This window comes from Dreissena polymorpha, chromosome 4 (assembly GCF_020536995.1).
Source record: "Dreissena polymorpha isolate Duluth1 chromosome 4, UMN_Dpol_1.0, whole genome shotgun sequence".
Taxonomy (NCBI): domain Eukaryota; kingdom Metazoa; phylum Mollusca; class Bivalvia; order Myida; family Dreissenidae; genus Dreissena; species Dreissena polymorpha.
In genome coordinates, this window is record NC_068358.1 from 83,240,098 (window position 1) to 83,260,355 (window position 20,258).

At 35.1% G+C, this 20,258-nt stretch overlaps 1 protein-coding gene across 6 annotated transcripts; it reads left to right on the top strand.

Moving 5' to 3' along the window:
• The first annotated feature begins 730 nt into the window (after nucleotides 1-730).
• Nucleotides 731-20,036, top strand: LOC127877633 (sugar transporter SWEET1-like). Of its 6 annotated transcripts, none has more exons than XM_052423706.1 (7): nucleotides 731-871; nucleotides 11,568-11,701; nucleotides 13,057-13,134; nucleotides 13,443-13,566; nucleotides 15,388-15,571; nucleotides 15,767-15,886; nucleotides 18,913-20,036. In XM_052423706.1, the coding sequence occupies exons 2-7, from the start codon at nucleotides 11,634-11,636 to the stop codon at nucleotides 19,008-19,010; spliced, it is 672 nt and encodes a 223-aa protein (XP_052279666.1). In that variant the 5' UTR covers nucleotides 731-871; nucleotides 11,568-11,633; the 3' UTR covers nucleotides 19,011-20,036. The 6 variants fall into 6 exon arrangements, with proteins under 6 accessions (XP_052279666.1, XP_052279671.1, XP_052279670.1 ...); XM_052423711.1 differs by having other exon boundaries at nucleotides 15,388-15,546; XM_052423710.1 differs by lacking the exon at nucleotides 731-871 and adding an exon at nucleotides 1,331-1,353.
• Nucleotides 20,037-20,258: the final 222 nt, after the last annotated feature.

Consider the following 20,258-nt stretch of genomic DNA (forward strand, 5'->3'; position numbering starts at 1 on the left):
CAGATCTAATATGGCGTTGCTGATTTGGGATCTAATTGGGTTGCTTGATAGTGGCCCAAATGGGATTGCTATTTGTCATACATTTTAGATTGTCCCTTGACGGCCCATATTTGTCTTCTTGCGGAGACACAAATGTTTGTTCATATTGGCTTATTCTGTGTCATACAAAGGGGCAATTCTGTTGAGGACCTATGTCAGTTTTCTTATTGGGACCTAAACAAAGCTTTTGGTCGAAAAAAAATTATTGGCTTCAGTTGACTCATTTGGGCCTTAAAGAGGCCCTCCAACAGATTTTGCCTGTGTGAAGAGAAAATTCCACACCAATTAAATCGCTCATTACATAAAACGATTGCTTTGAACCTGAACAAGTTTATGCGTACACAAAAAGATCGGCTTCTAGCCTATCTAATAGATAAATTTGCATTTTTCAAAAAGAGATGGAGCAAATGACGAGGAGGTGGCGCTCAGATTAGGAAGTGGCGCCAAATCACATTTATAGCTATTTTAAAGTAAAATATTTTATGTTATGGTTTCTATAATGTTTATAGGACTTAAATTATTTTTTGTTTAGTTGACAACATCAGCACATTTTAAGTAGCGTGCGTGTTTAATTAGAAAAAGTAGTTTTCTAATAATGTCTTCATGAATTTAAACGTTCGTCTTTGTAAGATAAGAACAGTTTACATGTATTATACAAACTTATCTACTACGTCGGCAAGAAGCCAATATGTTTGTGCATGGAGCATGTTCTGTATGGTGTACGCAATCGTTTGATGCCGTTAGTGATTGAATTGGGTGGACATTTTCTCGTCGCACAAGAAAAACTAATCGAAATGCTTTTAAAAACTCCACAATGCCATCATTTATGAAGGTACTCACGTTTTTAATGGGTTGAGTTGTATTTTCTGTACATGTTTTGATGAATTAATCTTCGCTGAATCGCAATAGATTGCCCTTTTTTTTAAAAATGCGCACTATGTTGAAAAAAAAACATATAAACCTAACCACCCTGTAAAATTATCCATTAAATTTCAAAACATCCGGGCATGCGCGCCACCTCGAAAGTTGCATCGGCTCATGATCACATAACCCCAAACCGGAACTCCTGTTTGCAGGGTTGCAGTCAGTTTGATACTTAGCACACATTGTTCAGTGCATGCTGCATAGGATTTGTTAAATACATTGCAAATGGAATGTTTTGGTATCAATTTGAAAATATATTTGTTAGCAATAAGAAAAAAAGCCATTTTGTGCTCTACTTTTTTTGTTGATGGTTCCCGGCTTTGAAAGTAGGTCATTTGAGCCCAAAATGGTCGCCTGCACAGCTGTCAAAACCGATGTGCCTATTCTAAGGTGAATATTTTGAGTTACAGCGTATAGAATTTGATGACATCCATATTTTTAAAGATTATGCATTTAACTTTCCAATTATGTATGATGATATAGTGGGTCATTGCTTGATCATGGTAAAAATTGATATCGAACTTGAACTATTTTATATACAATATAGAAGGAAATTAATTGCGCATGCGTAACCTCATTTATTAATGCATCTCATCAAAAAATCGGTGGCGCGCGTGATTAACGGCCGTGATGCTGAGTGGGGCCAAACTCGGTGTGATATAGGGCTTATCCGGGTGTTTAAGCTAACATAAACATGATCTCGGGCCTAAATGTGATGGTTTCCTGGGGGCCTATATGGGCAAACTTGATAAATCCGAGTGGGTTTGTTTGATTGATTGGTATTACATGGCCCTGATATGGACAGACAAATATTATGGTGCCCATATGCTTTATTTACTCAGCCAATTTCAGGCCCGTTAAGGCTTTCTTTCTGGTCAGGACTTTTATGGATGCCGCCAACCTGGCTTTTGGGGATGCCGCCAACCTGGATTCCTAGCATTGACTTGCACTGGACCTACTCCAGTCCTTTGCGTAATTTATTTAATAAAACCTTGATAAACCCTGTAATACTTTTGTTTTAAATCCCTAGTACTTACTGTATACAGTACACTTCAACACCGTTATTTCGAAGTCGTCGGGACCGTTAAAAAAACTTCGGATTAACGATAATTCGAAATAAACATTTGACAGACGACTTCTGAAGATTCTGTAATAATAAAACGTTGTGGAACTCGCATGGTTCAGTTAAACGCTACTATTAATAGTTGTTTACTTAAAAAAAGTAAACTAGTCAGATTGCAATAGATTTCTACTTGTAACAAACGAAGGAATAAAACGATTCTTGTTCTTCTTTTTATGTTTTCTCTAAGTAAAGAACATGTTAAATATAATGAATATGCGCTAATTATCTGAACATATAAAATATAACGAATAGCACAAATTATCAGACCATATAAAATATAACGAATACCACAAATTGTCATACATGTAAATACAGATAAATACATTTTTTGGAAATGAATTAACGGATTAAAGAACCGTAACAAACGGTAAAAGAAAGTAACAAACGGGGGAATATAACGATTCTTTTTCTTGTTTCTATTTTTCTCTATTTACAGAACATATAAAATAAAACGAATTATCAGACATACATACATATGAATACATTTTCGGAAATGAATTAACCTTTTTTTTAATAATACGCAATGTCTCTCTGAACACCGGCGTTCGCGCAGACGACAAAGGTGTAATTATCGGCTTTTGACGCGCCACGACAAAGGTGTGAAATTACGCTCAGTATTTTGCAGTTTTGACTTCGGATTAAAGATTGATAATTAGGTGCGAATTATAGTGTTGGGGCCGACAGAATCACTTCGAATTAACGATTTCTTCGGTATAACCAAGTTCGGATTAACAATGAAATTTTACGTTAAACAAAGAAGAACCAAAATCGGGACCGGAAAAATACTTCGAAATAACGGTGACTTCGGATTATCGGTGTTCGAAATAACGGTGTTGAAGTGTATATAATAACGATGTTGGTTCCGTTACACCCGCCAAGGTTACCTGATTTCCGGATAATTACTTATTTAATTTAATACAAGGTCGGGTAAATAAAAAAAAACCTGCTTCTCTTGAGTGAGTACATGTATTTACTGAGTATAGGGCTTTTCAGCATTATTTGCACGTACGTGAAACAGGCAAAGAAGATTTTTAACACGTACAATTCGGCAGTCCGGTAAGTACAGGTTGTTACATGCGCTTCTCACCAAGGCGACCCGCGTTCAATTCTCGGTCCCGGAAGCATGTTAGTTTGTCTTGTGGTCACCATACCGGACAGGGAAATTGCAGCTATTATTCAAAACGTTGTCCCAACTTTCGTGAGTTTGTTAAGTTTATTAGATAGGGGTGCAGGCACACACTACGGGTATACTGCTATAAATATGAGGTCATATACATCGACGGTAGATTACGTCTAATTATTAGGACTAACACCGGGCCCCATGCCGGGCCCTCACATACTGCAACGGAAGGACGTCATAATATTCGAACTACCGTAATTACTCTATATTTTCGGACACCCCTTTTTTTAGCAAAATTAAATATTTTCGGACACACGAGTTTTCGTCCATAATTAATGTTTCTAAGTTTTCGGACAGTATATGTAACAGCGCTATTTACCAAAATTCGGTCCTGTTTTAGATATCTAATGACACTTCGTTTACGGGGTTTTACAACCATATTAACATCATAAAACATGGCAGGTGCATGCCTTGGGGCAACGGACCATTACATTTGCGTTATTGGGTAAATAACCTTGCAAAGGGGTATTAAACAATGGTTTCGCCCCAGGTTTTTTTTTTGGCCCGATTTTATATACCCGAAATTCGGCTATGTTCCCAATCCCAAAAAGTATACTTTTTCCCAAAATGTGGCTAAAATTCCCAATTTCCAAAACAAAATATTTTTTTTTTAAAAGAATTCTAATGCGTAGTTTGAATGATTATAAAGAGTTATATCAAATTTAGTATTTCCTTATTCAGTGGACTTTTCGTGTGGAAAAAAATCCCAATTCCAAAGCCATGGGCTATCTTCCCAAAAAGTGGAGAAAAAAACCTGGCGCCCGATAGCATAAGCGTTATGACAATTACCAGGGGTAGTGCCAATTAACAGTTCAATTATCTAACGCAATGGTACTACCCCTTCTAAGTAAAATAACTGTGACAGGTTCATACTAGCGAGTATCGGTACATCACATGCTCATCTTTGAACTTGGTCCAAGTACAACCTTGTAGCAACTTTCTGTCAAATAAATTAAGCATTTAAAATTATATAAAATGCAATGCAAACATATATTACTGTAATTTATACTATACGGCATGGTATTTTACAAGCGCGTGCTATTAACGGTAGTCGTTGATACAATTGACGCCATTTTCGGACACTTCAATTTTCGACTCTAAGTTTTCGGACACCTATATTTTGTGAATATTTTTCGTATCTAAGTGTTCGGACACGAAAAAAAATAATTTTAAGTGTCCGAAAACATAGAGTAATTATGGTACATGTAAACGTCCCAATACATGTACTAATCGGCGTTTGTTATGTGATTGATAACTCACAAGACAGACGCGCGACATGTAATGATTTATTTGATGTTTAATTATGTATTGCTTTATAAGGTTTCCATTTGAAAATCTTGCCGGTAGTCAACGAATCAATTCTACATTCTTCATCAGATAATTATTGAACTTGAAATGAAATATAGTTGTATTGGATATTTTGTTCACGTATATAAAACAAGTCACCGGTAAGTGCATTGGATACCTGATGGCTGATCACGGTATATTTACCGCACTGTACACTTCTCCACGTACATGTAAATGTTTACAAATCTATAAATAGGTAATGTACATGCTCATATCTACATGTTAACTACATTGCAGATTTATAGTTGTTTTGTATTTGAACGTTAATCTTTTAAAAAGAGACTTAAAGAAAGATTTCGGTGAGTATAAATATTGTCGAATGTGTGTATTTAGTTGGTGTCTTAATAAATGTCGTTGTAATTGAGGCGTGCATAATATTTAATTGTAGATTAGATTAAGTGTACAGCGTAGCAGTAAGTGCAGTTAGTGGGTTAAGAAGGTAAATAGTGTTCGTTCGTAGAATCAATCAATTTGATAGTGCCATAACATCATTACAGTGACAAGGTACGTACTAAACCGTGATTTATACTACCCACCAAAGCAAGAGCATCAAAGGCAGATTGTATTAAATGACGTAATTGAAATTTAACTTGTCCCTTACAGCGGCGTAGCCTGTGTACGATTGTCTAGGCGTGTGCCCACCCAGCACCCCAGGATATACTTTCGATGCAAACGAAAAAAAAGTACAAATTATGCAGTTTAGGCAGAGTTTATGATAAGGGAACGTTAAAATTAAACACATTTCGTATATGACATTTGTCTTGAGGTGATATTTTGGCAATATATTAAAGCACAGGTGGTTAGCGTGTTGCTATGATACTAATTAGTGAAAACATCATTATGAATGATAAATAATCATATTATAACGAAAAATTAACTTTTCTGAAAAAAAAATAATTTCACTTTCAAATATATATATATAACAAGGTAATATAATTAATGATCATTGTCAACTGGGTCACGCGAGTTGTGTACCGTGTTATTTCTTAAAAGTTGACCCAGCATTTGTAAAAATAGTGCAAGACATATACATTTCCAGAAAGGAAATTCATTTCTGCGTTGAATAAGACCAAGATCGTGAAAATCGCTGCACAATTGATGAAGATATGGCTGTTCAAAGCGATGCACCCCGTTTTGGGGTGATTTTGAGTTGCATACCTTGTTATATATATATTTGATAGTGATTTTTTTCATAAAATTTAATTTTTCGTTATAATATGATTATTTATCATTCAAAATGCTGTTTTCACTAATTAATATCATAGCCACACAATAACCACCAGGGATCTTTTCACGGTTTGGTAAATTGACAAAATTGAAAAAAGTTGTTTCAGATTCGTAAATTTGCGGTTTAGTTATGATATTTGTGAGGAAACAGTATTGCTGAACTTTTGCCATGGTCTACTATAGCCATTATATGCATCTTTTGACGATTAAAAAACCTAAAAAATATAAAGCGTTACAACGCGAAATGATTGAATAATTTGGAGAGTTCTGTTGTTGTCGTTTAAATTTGTGAAACTACGAAAATTGATTATATAAGGTGTAAAATACGCAGATTATGTATGCTTGGCAGGATAGCTCAGTTGGCAAATGCGTTTTTACTTCAGGATTCCGGCGGTCACTGGTTCGAGTCCTGCTTTTGGCTACTTTTTTTTTTCCTTTTTTAAATTTTATTCTTGATTTTTTACTGGAGCTTTTAAAATTTAATGTTTACATTTATCAATATAAAGCATTTAATGACAAACTTCAAAACATGCCAAAATCTGTGAAAAGGCCCCTTTAAGATTTTAATGCGTTCATCAAAATTTCTCAGTTTATATGAAAGCAATATATAAATGTTATGGTTTTAGTTTGCACAAAAATGTGTAAACCTTAAAGTACATACTGGTCGTGTACGTAATTCCGGCCTGTACGTAAAAAATCGGCCACCTGTGTTTAATCATTTTCATGATCTAAACACATGTTTTGATTATTTTTAGACCAATCAACTTGAAAACCAACCCTAATCTCAATATTTTGCAAATTAAAGAAGCGTATCACTGTAAACATTTGCATTATAAAGTCTCAAACATAACACAAGATATTTCTCTCATGGGAAAAGTGACGTCATTATCCATTGCAAAAATTATATTCATATAAGAAACAAATATATTTGATAAATTTATTATTATTTCTATCTGATAAACTTTAATTAAGGTATTTTTAATTAATTGTATAAAAACATACATTTAAAACAATAAAATCAGGACCTAAATATAAACTTTTAATATATGAATTACCTCCCTTAATTTGAATATTAATAGTTTACATGTTGTAAAATTAAATATAAGCGTTTACTAAAAATCGACACTAAAGTCAACTTTTTAAACAAAATGTTTTTACTTTCTTAGCTATGTTAGTAAAAATTGATTAAAACTATTGAAAATAAATATTTTTTATGAATTTGGAGTTCTCCATTAACCGTGCAGGCCTGTTAATATTTATTAAAATAGGTAGGGGGAGTAACTGGTATAATAATGTCGCATATTTTTTCGGCGTAAGCTGAATTAAGCCAGCTTTTCACCTCTCCTGACCTTTGTAAGTGTCCAATAAAATTCAAATAAAATTTCCCGCGGCTAGGTACGAATGAATACACTTCATTTATTCCATTGGCTGATTTGAGTATTCCACCAGAACATTGGAAACATATCCGCGTCTTTGTAACACTGTTTTACTGCATGAAACAATTTTATTTCTAATGAAAAGGCTTAATAGATAGAACAGTTTTACACTCAATTCTCGACATAAATACAGTTTGTGCGTACACCTTTTATTTTCAGAGAATTACCAGCGCAACGCGTTTATATTAAAAGGCTATGTTCTCATATTTAGTACTTACTTCCATATTCTTGTCAACATGTTAACATGTAAAAGTATAAAGAGCAGTGGAAGCGAGGCCTAACTTTAATACATTGCATTTCAACCCGGGTCAATTCGCGGCCAGTGTATGAATGCCAGAGTTTATATACAGGTCATCTCCGGAGTTCGCGGCCAGTAAAATAATAGTTATATAATAAATACGCTATCCGTGAACTAGGTGACCTGGAATTTTCTTTAGACCAGAAATATGTAGATTCTTAATGTGTTTTCAACAAAACAATGATAAATATTATTTTTGATTAATTTAACAATTATTTATTCCACCATATTGACCAATGTATTAAGCATGAGCGCGATGATTATCGATACTGTTAATAATCGAATCAAACCACTAAAACAGGTTTGTTCGAAGAACGCGCCTATAAATACGGATACTTCTCGTGTGGCCGGTTGACTCGTATGTTTTAATTTCACTTCCATTCTTCTTTTGGTTTTCTGTTTTGTATCTATAGGTTTATGACCAGCAATATGTAAAAATGTAAAATAAGCCGCGAAAACTCCGCGTAACATCCCGTACTGCGTGTGATGCAGCTAAGAACTGCACAGAAAAAAGACATTCGCTATCCTTGATCTCATTCATTGAACTATCAACGCCGTATATCTTTTTTAAAGATATTTCTTGTTAAGTTTCAAGTCAAAAATTGTGTTTGTGTAAACCTTTATTAATACTCTTAAAATGAGGACATTCGTCTAGAGATATTGCTTTGTAATTGTACCTGCAGATTAAACTGAAAAGTGGCCGATTTTTTAGGTACAATTGCCCTACGAAAATTGATAGTTTATATGTCATTAATTTCTGTTCATAAAAGTAACATACACTGATCTAATTATATTGAAATTTTCATGCTAGGTGAGTTTTGAACCCAGGATTATATATGTGAAGTTTAGTTTCAACCAGTTGGCTTAAACAAAAGATTTTGTTAAAACAGTTCCAAAAGTGGCTGGAATTACGTACACGACCAGTATCCATTGTAATTATTCAATTATTGACTGAAAGAAAATGAACAATTCACTGTAAAAGCGGAAGAGAAGTCGCGTTCGCAGTCTCGTTATATTTTTTCATATCGGTTTCACCAATATAATTTTTTATGAAGTATGTATCTAATTCCGAAGAGAATATATTTGGTATACATTAAGTTTGAGGGAAATACCTTCAAAATCCTTTTTTAACGCAAAGTAAAAGCATCTACGATTGATAAGGTTTGTATACAAACAACGTGCATGCTTTAGATTCTGGTGTGGCACCGTATGACGTCTTTAAGTTACGAATCAAAAGTGTTCATCTCGATCAATTATTCCATCATAATACATACCTTACTATATATAGTAACAAATTTGTACAGTTGTTCATGCCATTATCACCATTGCGGGGTCATTATAAATATTCGGCCCTAGGGCCGATTATTTATATTCGGCCCTCAGAATGTGTGCGCGTGACGTTCAACTGGAAAAAAATGGCGTCCACATCCAGTCTTAGCCATAAAAAAGTAAAACATCTAGGTTATTGTTCTACTCACCGAAGTTGTGTAATAACCATGTTTATTTTCGTAAAGTTTAATTTGCTTTCATGACGAGTTAAAATTTTGAACACATTTCTTCATCGCAATCCATCTCTTCCATTTTAAAGCACTGGATGTAAGCAAGCAATTCTTTGTGGATAGACATTCTTTGATCGACTGACAAAGGAACGACTTATTCATCAAAGAAATGTGGATAGACATTCTTTGATCGACTGACAAAGGAACGACTTATTCATCAAAGAAATTACCCTTTTAATTCAACATCGAATTAATTCGAACAGTTAAAAAACAATTCACTTACACTTTTCTTAAATTTAATCTATCAACTATTCAACAAAACATCGCTTTATTCGACATTTTAACGAAATCGAAAATGCAGTCTCACCAGTTTCAATCCAGTTTTATATCCCAACACTGTTATTCACATTCATAATATTATAATAATCCATCGTAAACACACACACACTAATCTTTCAATGCTTAAAAAATATTTAACTGTTAAATAAAAACACTCCAAGTCCGATTTGTTGTTGTCCTTAAATCCAAAGCGTCTAGCTAGTTTCGTAATTTAAAGTACGTCACATGAGATACGTCATAAATTTCGTAATCAATTCAAAGAAAATATAAGTACGGAAAGCTGGTTCTTCATAAATTTTAGTGAAGGACCAAAAAAGTATGATTTTATTACTCAAAACCTTGGCCCATCTATAATTTAGTATAAAAGTAAGATATATATTATAGACGTTAATACACGGCTGAGCCGGGCCGGGCAGTGATAATCGGCCCCAGGTCGCAAACGGCCCTCGGGCTAAAGCCCTCGGGCCGTTATGCTCCCTGCGGGCCGTTTATCACTGCCCGGCCCGGCTCAGCCGTGTATTATCCTCTAAATAAATTACAATGAAATTACGATTTTCGGAATATCGGGCCTGGAATATCGACCGTTCAAAATACCAGGTTTTCCAGAATCGGCCTTTCGGCCCTTCGGGAGATCAGGTAGGCACCGTTCGTGAAGGAAAATGAATATAAAGGAATAACATTTTTAGCTCATCTATTTTTTTTTTTAAAAAGAGCTATTGTCATCACCTTGGCGTCGGCGTTGGCGTCGGCGTTGGCGTCGGCGTCCGGTTAAGTTTTGCGTTTAGGCCCACTTTTCTCAGAAAGTATCAATGCTATTGCATTCAAACTTGGTACACTTACTTACTATCATGAGGGGACTGGGCAGGCAAAGTTAGATAACTCTGGCGTGCATTTTGACAGAATTATGTGCCCTTTTTATACTTAGAAAGTTGAAAATTTTGATTAAGTTTTGTGTTTAGGTCCATTTTATTCCTTAAGTATCAAAGCTATTGCTTTCATACTTGCAACACTTACTAACTATCATAAGGGGACTGTGCAGGCAAAGTTATGTAACTCTGGCTGGCATTTTGACAGAATTATGTGCCCTTTTTATACTTAGAAAATTGAAATATTTGGTTAAGTTTTGTGTTTAGGTCCACTTTATTCCTACAGTATCAAAGCTATTGCTTTCATACTTGCAACACTTATTAACTATAATAAGGGGACTGTGCAGGCAAAGTTATGTAACTCTGACTGGCATTTGGGCGGAATTATGGGCCCTTTATACTTAGAAAATTGAACATTTGGTTAAGTTTTGTGTTTTGGTCCACTTTACCCCTAAAGTATCATAGATATTGCTTTCATACTTGGACAACTACCATAAGGGGACAGTAAAAGGACAAGTTGCATAACTCTGGTTGTCATTTTTACGGAATTATGGCCCTTTTTTGACTTAGTAACTTTGAATATATGGTTAAATTTTGTGTTTCGATCCACTTTACTTCTAAAATATCAAGGCTATTGCTTTCAAACTTCAAATACTTTCATGCTATCATGAGGTTACTGTACCTGGCAAGTTGAATTTTACCTTGACCTTTGAATGACCTTGACTCTCAAGGTAAAATTATTAAATTTAGCTAAAATTGCCATAAATTCTTTATTTATGATTAGATTTGATTGATACTTTGACAAAACTACTCTTACCTGACATACCACAATAGACTCCACCCAAACCATCCCCCGTGCCCTCCCCCCTCCCCCCTTCTACCCCCCTAATTTTTTTTAAGATCATCTCACAAATGACCACCACACCCTCACACTATACCCCACCCATCCCCCCCCCCCAATTTTTTTTTAAACGGTTAAAAAAAAAACAAATATTTATTTTTATTATTTTATTTTTGAAATACCGTCCAACCATCGCACCCGAGAATTCCCCCCCCCCCCCAATTTTTTTTTTTGCATTTTTTCCGCATTTATGGAAGATAATGTAATAAATGTCCACACTCCCACACTATACACCCCTCTTCACTCCACCTCTCCCTCCTTTGTGATTTAAATTGAGAGTCCCTTCACCTTTAAAAAGAAAATAGATGAGCGGTCTGCACCCGCAAGGCGGTGCTCTTGTTTAATTTCTGATCGAAATACTGTAGATACTCTTGATATTTTTACTTAGTTTAAAAGGCATAGAATCTTCAACCGCTTGATCCGGTGACGTAAAACCCAGTGACACCTCATCAACATGGAGTTGTTCACGGCGGTGGAGGCGTTCACACAAGTGATGACATACGTCATGATCGTGGCTGGCGTGTAAGTTATTACGCCATTGAATTAACGATATTTTGGGTATATGAATTGCATTATTTCGTGCGTTTTCCCAACTATATCAACTGTTTCATATTTACTTACAACTTGATCATGATATAAGGATTCCTCTATCGGCATCAACTTGAAGCTCAGTATATACTTATGTTTTCCTTAAATTTTGAGCGAAATTCAGCGGGGCTTATAGCAAATATATGTTTAATATACATACGACCAACTCTTAATAATGTATGTTGCTTAAATTTTGACCTAAATTCAGCGGGGCTTATGGCAAATATATTTTTAATATACATGCGACCATCTTTTAATAATCTATGTAGCTTAAATATTTTTGCAGCATGATTCAGACTTTTACAATACTTTTAACGTCGATTGTCGGTATCGGTAATGCATCAAACTGAATGGCATTTAACAAACTGTATACGTATTTTTTTCTTCAATTAAAGAACTATTTCAGCTATTGTCTAGCTCACCTGAGCACAAAGTGCTAATGATGAGCTTTTGTGATCCCCCTTTTTTCCGATGTGCGTTGTTCGTCGTCCAAATTCCCCTTGTGAAAAATCTGATTGCCACATTTATTGCACACTTATCAGTATTGTTTTTTACCATTTTGGGAATGGGGCCGGCCGGGTCCCTTTGGATTGGGATAATTTGCGGCGTTTTGACTAAAATTGGGAAATTAGTGTTGATGCTGTCTTGCTATAAAATGCTTCAAAATTGAGTTTACAAGTGATCAGTATTATTTTTAGTTTTACTAAGGTTGAACTTATATGGATGGGGGTTGAACAAAATATTGAGATCTAAAAAATAATATTTTTTTGGAAACCTTTCATTGGGAATTTTTAGCTCCCACTTGGGAAAAAAATATGTATTTTTTTCGATTGGGAATGGGGGCGATTTCAGGATCCGATTTCGAATGAAAAAACAACAACACTGCTGATCGTGAAATTTTGTCAAAACATTTAGGAAATTATATATTGGCCGAGTTTAAGACTGGGTCATGTGTGGGTAAAAACCTTGGTCACTAGGTAAAATTAAAGCAAAAAGCTTGAGAACAATTATAACTAACATGTTTGCCCTATTGCCACGAAACTTGCTGAGAAAATATGTTTTTGTGGTTTTTTGGCTAAGTTCTAAAATGGTTCCGGAAACATCATAGTTCAGTTACTTCGAGTCTCTAGATCTTATATGAGCGATTTGGGGTCTTTGGTTCTCAGTTTAACGTTTTTAAATCAACGGTAAGTTAATTTGGAATCCATTATAAACGTGTGTTCACTTATTGTGGTCGTTGCCACGCGCGAGCTGTATCTTTGTACATATATCTATGACTGGTGTTTTAGCCCTCCGTGTTTGGAGATGATCAAGTCACGTGTCACGGAAGGAGTGCCGTACCCGTTCTTCCTGGCAGGACTCGTCAAGTAAGTCCTGGTCAATGTCACATCAACTAGAGTTGCATTAAAAAATTATGTTTGCAACGCTTTTATGGAATTTGTATTTTGTTGATATAAAAATCGAACAATAAATGGGCAAGTAAATTAGCAATGAACCGTTATTTATTTTGTTGGATGTTATTTGATGTTTGATTAGCAAACAGCAGTGGTTAAATTTTACGGAACAGTTAATTGTTCAGTGTTAGCTAACTTTTAATTCAAAAGCAGTAGCAAACTTATATACTCGTATTAAACACTAGATCATGTTCTGAAACGCATTATTGTTTCGTACACAGCTCGCTGTTGAGTATTGGATACGGAGTGATGGTGGACAACTCGACGTTGATACAGATTAACGCGGTAGCCGGCTTTTTCAACGTGTTTTACGTCGGTTCTTACGTCTTCATATCACCTAAAAAGGTAAAGATCGTCAGATCGTTAATTATTATCGCATTTTTTTTTCAAGGAAGGTCAATCGTGTAACTCGTGCAAGGAATGTATTTCATGGTCGAAGATTTTTCGGCGTAGCTACTTAACGTCACTTTTGACCTTAGATCTATGACCTTCATTCATGATAGGTCCCCAATGAATAAATCCGAATTGTGCATTGGCTAATAATACAAAAATCACCGTAAACATTGAATGCTGAAATATGAATATATTGTAAATTACAATAAAGTAAAAACTGTCATGATACAAAATATCCTCTAAACATTACATCGAAACGTTTCTCCTTAGTTTACGAAGCAGTATAGCATTAATCACATTCTCTACAAAAACATCACATGTCTCTACAATTACAAGAAGCTATTGTTTACATGCCGTAGCGGTCACACTAAACACTACATGAAATTCATATCACTATAATGCTTGCAATATTGAGTCTTTTATTTTTACATTCTGCTAACATCTTTACACATTATAACACAATATCTTGTATTTCATTCCAACAAAATGTTCATAGTATTTCAGTGGCAAATATGTTTTCTTTTCCTATTAAAACTAATTTATTACTCGTTTAATTATGAAAACCTAGTCACTACTATACGTATTGACAATAAAACATACAATTTCACCTCTTCTTGTTCTTCATTTCTGATTTGTTAATACAGTAAAATATATTATCTTATTATCACTCACTACCTTCATTAAAATACATAGTCGCTCCATTCCATCTCCTTTCACTGGTCGCAAACATAACAACATCAACGCTGTATATCTTTTCAAAGATATTTCTTGTTATATTATTATCTGACGTAGAAAGACATTACATCCATTTTGCAAGTACCGGTTATATGAAGGCACGAGAAGCTTTCGAAATGTGGTTTTATACTACTACTTTTACAACTATGTATCATTTTAACGCATCACTTTACACTATAAACACAGTTTTCTTGATTGGCATTGATTTTACTCTACCAACTAAGTCATACAAATGGTTTTCTTCATTTGCGCTGATATTACTCTACCAACTTAGTCGTAAACAAGGGCTGTTTGCAAAACATCCATGCCCCCCATATGGGCTGTCATTTGTAGTGGCAGCCATTATGTGAATACGTTTTTTGTCACTGTGACCTTGACCTTTGACCTAGTGACCTGAAAATCAATAGGGGTCATCTGCCAGTCATGATCAATGTACCTATGAAGTTTCATGATCCTAGGCCTAATTATTCTTGAGTTATCACCAGGAAACCATTTTACTGTTTTGCGTCACTGTGACCTTGTCCTTTGACCTAGTGACCTGAAAATTAATAGGGGTCATCTGCCAGTCATGATCAATGTACCTATCAAGTTTCATGATCCTAGGCGCAAGCATTCTTGAGTTATCATCCGGAAACCATTTTACTATTTCGAGTCACTGTGACCTTGACCTTTGACCTAGTGACCTGAAAATCAACAGGGGTTATCTGCCAGTCATGATCAATGTACCTATGAAATTTCATGATCCTAGGCGTAAGCATTCTTGAGTTATCATCCGATACCATTTTACTGTTTTGAGTCACTGTGACCTTGACCTTTGACCTAGTGACCTGAAAATCAATAGGGGTCATCTGCCAGTCATGATCAATGTACCTATGAAGTTTCATGATCCTAGGCCTTAGCGTTCTTGAGTTATCATCTGGTGGACGGATCTACGGACGGACCGACCGACCGACATGTGCAAAACAATATACCCCCTCTTCTTCGAATGGGGGCATAAACAGTCAAGCAGGTATTAACTTTGGCAATTACCTACATCAGAGCGCCCCTCTCCAGCAGCTGTTGTTGTCTGTGTTGCTGGTGCTGGCCGTGCAGGTGTATGCGAGCCGCCTGGTACCGGAAGTGCAGCGCCAGGACCACGTAGGATTCATACTGCTGGTCGTCTCCACTGTTATGCTGCTCACACCATGGCTACAAGTGGTAGGGACACTGACATCTTCAAGAAGTTCGTTAATATGTAATTCACCATACTACAAAGGGTCTGTCTTTTTTCACGATTTTCCGTACATATTTTGTTGTTGCAGTATGTTTGTAGTTAGGCGTTAAATTAGCAATTTGCATATTTTTCAAAAATGCTTGTGTAACAAAGCGCAACAAACAATGCTGAAGCTTATACTGAATAGCGTCTTCCGACTTACAGAAGTACTGCGTGTCCCAGCAGTCCGGTGCGAGTCTGTCCCTGGTGATGTTGGGTGCAGGCATCGTGTGCTGTACGGCATGGTTTGCATACGGATACCTCCTACACGACGTCTACATATACGTAAGTGACGTCAGACCAATTCATATACTGTGAAACCATTATTAATCGTCAGGCATTAATTTTCATAAATTTCGTCAGTCGACCGATCGGCGATTTTAAGATCCTAACGAACAATCATGCTCTATGTTTGAACAAAAACAAACACTAAGTTGAACAATATTTTAAAACTTTACCGTAGACATGAGGCATCAAATTCCAACATAATCCATGCACACATTCACTGCTGGTTCGTAATCAAGATTAATCCGGTTTTGACACAAAGGGATGTAGATTACACAAGGTACTTAACTGACACGTTACACTACTTTAAAACGCGTGTGCAGTACAGCTGTATCGAATGCGTTGACTTCGTTTATGTAGAATGGTAATGAATTAGCGCTAATTGTTTATAACTTTATTACCCATTAGGTGCATTGTGTTTTTCAGGGGTGTTGCATATTAGCCATCACGCAGCGAATGCCGATAAAAGACAATAAACCAAATGAAAAGATGACGATGTGTGATCAACATGCGTATTTATCACAAATTAATAAAGAATATTTTAATTGCTGTTTGTTGTTTGATTGTTTGCGTTTAACCACACTTATTACTATTTTATATGTATCAATTTATTTATTTTCAAATTATCGACATTATTGATTTATATACAGGTAGTTTACTTTTTATGAACAAACACACACATAGAGTTTATAATTTTAATGTTGATATCAGAATAAAAAAAGCTTTTTATTTGGGAAAAAAAAAACACTTAACAAACTGGAACCTCTTTCGTATAACACAAACAGTTTTAAAACGGTATTGACAGCATTTTAATAAAAATCATACCAACTAGAACACATACCCATACGATTGTTATCAGTATGGCAATTATAATAATAGAATAAGACTAATTGGTAAGTGGCTTCGCTGTTACAAACACTCGTTAACGGTTATTCGATCCCACTTGTCCGCTAATCATAACAATGAACGTGTGAATGGCATACATTAAGAGGGTCCATTACTGTCCCTAGATAACAAAAGACTAGTTAATTGGCATGTGACAAACAGGCCCCACCTCCTGCAGTGATTCTCAAGTGTGTTCCCGCATTCGTACCACGAATTTTCGCAACTGCGATTGATCGCGAAAACGTATTACACACAAATCGGATATTGACTGACGCATTTTTTTTAAATTCAAAATCAGAAATCGGCGAATTTAAGTGCTGACGAAATCGTCATTTTTATAAAAATGACGAAATTTTGTGCTGTCGAAAATTAATGGTTTCACAGTACATGACGTCAGATGTTTACATATACCTAAGTGACGACTTATACATAAACATAGGTGACGTCAGGCTTCTTCAAACATGTAAGTGATGTCAGGCTTCTCCATACATGTAAGTGATGTCAAACTTCTACATACATGTAAGTGACGTCAGACTTCTACATATACGTAAGTGATGTCAGACTTCTACATATATGTAAGTGACGTCAGACTTCTACATATATGTAAGTGACGTCAGACTTCTACATATACGTAAGTGATGTCAGACTTCTACATACATGTAAGTGACGTCAGACTTCTTCATATATGTAAGTGATGTCAGACTTCTACATACATGTAAGTGATGTCAAACTTCTACATATATGTAAGTGATGTCAGACTTCTACATACATGTAAGTGACGTCAGACTTCTACATACATGTAAGTGACGTCAGACTTCTACATACATGTAAGTGATGTCAGGCTTCTTCATATATGTAAGTGATATTAAACTTCTACATACATGTAAGTGACGTCAGACTTCTACATATACGTAAGTGATGTCAGACTTCTACATATATGTAAGTGACGTCAGACTTCTACATATATGTAAGTGACGTCAGACTTCTACATACATGTAAGTGACGTCAGACTTCTACATACATGTAAGTGATGTCAGACTTCTACATACATGTAAGTGACGTCAGACTTCTACATACATGTAAGTGATGTCAGACTTCTACATACATGTAAGTGATGTCAGACTTCTACATACATGTAAGTGACGTCAGACTTCTACATATATGTAAGTGATGTCAGACTTCTACATATATGTAAGTGACGTCAGACTTCTACATATACGTAAGTGATGTCAGACTTCTACATACATGTAAGTGACGTCAGACTTCTACATAAACGTAGGCGAAGTAAAACTACAACACATGTAGGTGACAAAACACTTCTTATATAAATATTTAATTTACCAGAGACTTCTTCATCTGCATAAGGGTGTGACTTCATAGTTTTACAAATACATAGTGAATTAAAACTTTCATATGTATGCAATTGACGTCTACATTTATGTGAATAAAGTCAAATTCTACATATATGTAAGTGAAGTCACACTTAGTCATACACGTAAGTGACGTCGGACTTCTACATAAATGTAAGTCAAGTCACATATACCTAAGTGTCGTAAGACTAATGTTTACATATGTGACAACAGACATCTACACATATGTAACTGGCTACTGACGTTAGACGTCTGAGTATATGTGAGTGTAGTAAGACTTTCAGACCATCAAAGCTTGCTAGATACACACTATGTTTAAGATACTAGCATGCTGATATTGCCAAAGTTATCGTGGAAAAAAGTATTTTACATTAATATAAATGATTAAATTCCCTTCCCTAGCCTAGAGAAGAATATTGACAAACTTGTGTTTGTCTGTTAGATTTTTCATTAATTGTAACGCTTAGTTTTATGCCAATTTTAATTAAGATTATCAGGCTTTATTAAACCATTTTAACTTCAAATTAATATTGAAGAAAATATGCTACATGACAAAAGTACAGTCACTCTTAGGTATGCGTAAATGTTTATATGAAAATTGGAAAACAAGTGCGTCGAGAACTTACATATTGCGTTGGGAAAGGTGGACTCTTTGGTTAGTGATGGGAGGAGCTCAAAACATACCACAGCTTTGCTCTGTAGGAGTTTAATACAAACTGTAAGTATGAACCCTGCTGTGAGTTTTTATCATTCCATCTGTTACTGTTTCAGAGTCCCAATCTACTAGGGTTGTCCTCCTATGTAGGCCAGATATGGGTGCTAGCGGTGTACGGACGGGCGAAACCAAGGGACAAACAAGAATAATATGATGCAATTGGTAGCCAAAGATTGTCCTTATACAGGAGGCCAGTGTTTTGGTTTATAGATATAGATGTTATACATGTTACAAATTTCTGAGATTCCGTGATTATCTGAAATAACTGACAATATAAGTATCCTTTTTTTCAGTATTCTATGTATTGCACTGCATTAGCTTGATCATTAGCACATTAAATATATTAACATTTAGGTTCATACAAACTTCATGATACCAGTTTTGGCTGTATAACTTGATTAAACTCTGCATTTACTGCTAGATATAGGACTATATTTAAGATATGACAGATGTATTTTGCATTGAACTAGTTTATATGAATATTCTAGTAATATTTAATTTAAATTCCCTATCATAGCATAGAGAAGAAAACTATGATACTTACGTTTGTCTATCTTAATTTGTTCATTGAGTGTAACCAACTTTTATTATGATGATGTGTCAACAACATCAACAGTGTTGTTTGCTTTGATGTCAATATTACAATAAGGTACTAGGCATGTGAAATAATGGTCCCAAAGGTACATATCTTGCTCAAAAGTTTTCCTTATTTCTGTATTTTTCACATAATGTCCGTCACATATCACTCATTATGTTACGAGTGGAATGTAGTGAGATATTTGTGGACACATATCTAGTCTTAAATTGTGATAAAATAATTGAAAATAACTTTTATATTTTAAATCATGATTCATTTTTTAACCATTGTGTTTTATGTTAAGATTGAACAATTATTATATTATGACAAATAATATGAACTGTAATCACTTTCATAGTGCCTTTGTTTAATGCAAGTAATTTGTTACTCATGAGAAATTGTTTTAGTTTTTATCAAAGCAAATGTGATTTAGTTTGTATTATATTTTATGCTAGTATTATCCAAATGAAAATATTCTTTTTATAAAACTAAAATAGAGATAAATATCATTATTGTTTGTTTATATTTCATCAACAATTATAAGTCATGCTCTAATTTGAGATGGTGCTCAATTATTAATAAATTTAAAGAAATTAAAATGCAGTACATGTGTTTTACATGATGCCCTTTTGCAGGTGATCAGTTCACCTGATCATTAGTTTCTGGATGTGTTTTGCTCACATGGTCACAAGGTACTTTAGGTAGTTTGATCAAGGTGCTGAATGTGGTTTGATCACTAGGTGCTGAATGTTGTTTGATCACACGGTGCTGAGGGTGGTTAGATCACACAGTGCTGAAGGTGGTTTGATCACAAGGTGTTGAAGG

Bases quoted from the DNA above. Each gene is read 5' to 3' on its own strand.
- LOC127877633 (XM_052423706.1), top strand. From the start codon at position 11,634: ATGGAGTTGTTCACGGCGGTGGAGGCGTTCACACAAGTGATGACATAC. The intron at 11,702-13,056 runs GTAAGTTATTAC...CTGGTGTTTTAG, and splicing joins GTCATGATCGTGGCTGGCGT to CCCTCCGTGTTTGGAGATGA. The intron at 13,567-15,387 runs GTAAAGATCGTC...TACCTACATCAG, and splicing joins TCTTCATATCACCTAAAAAG to AGCGCCCCTCTCCAGCAGCT.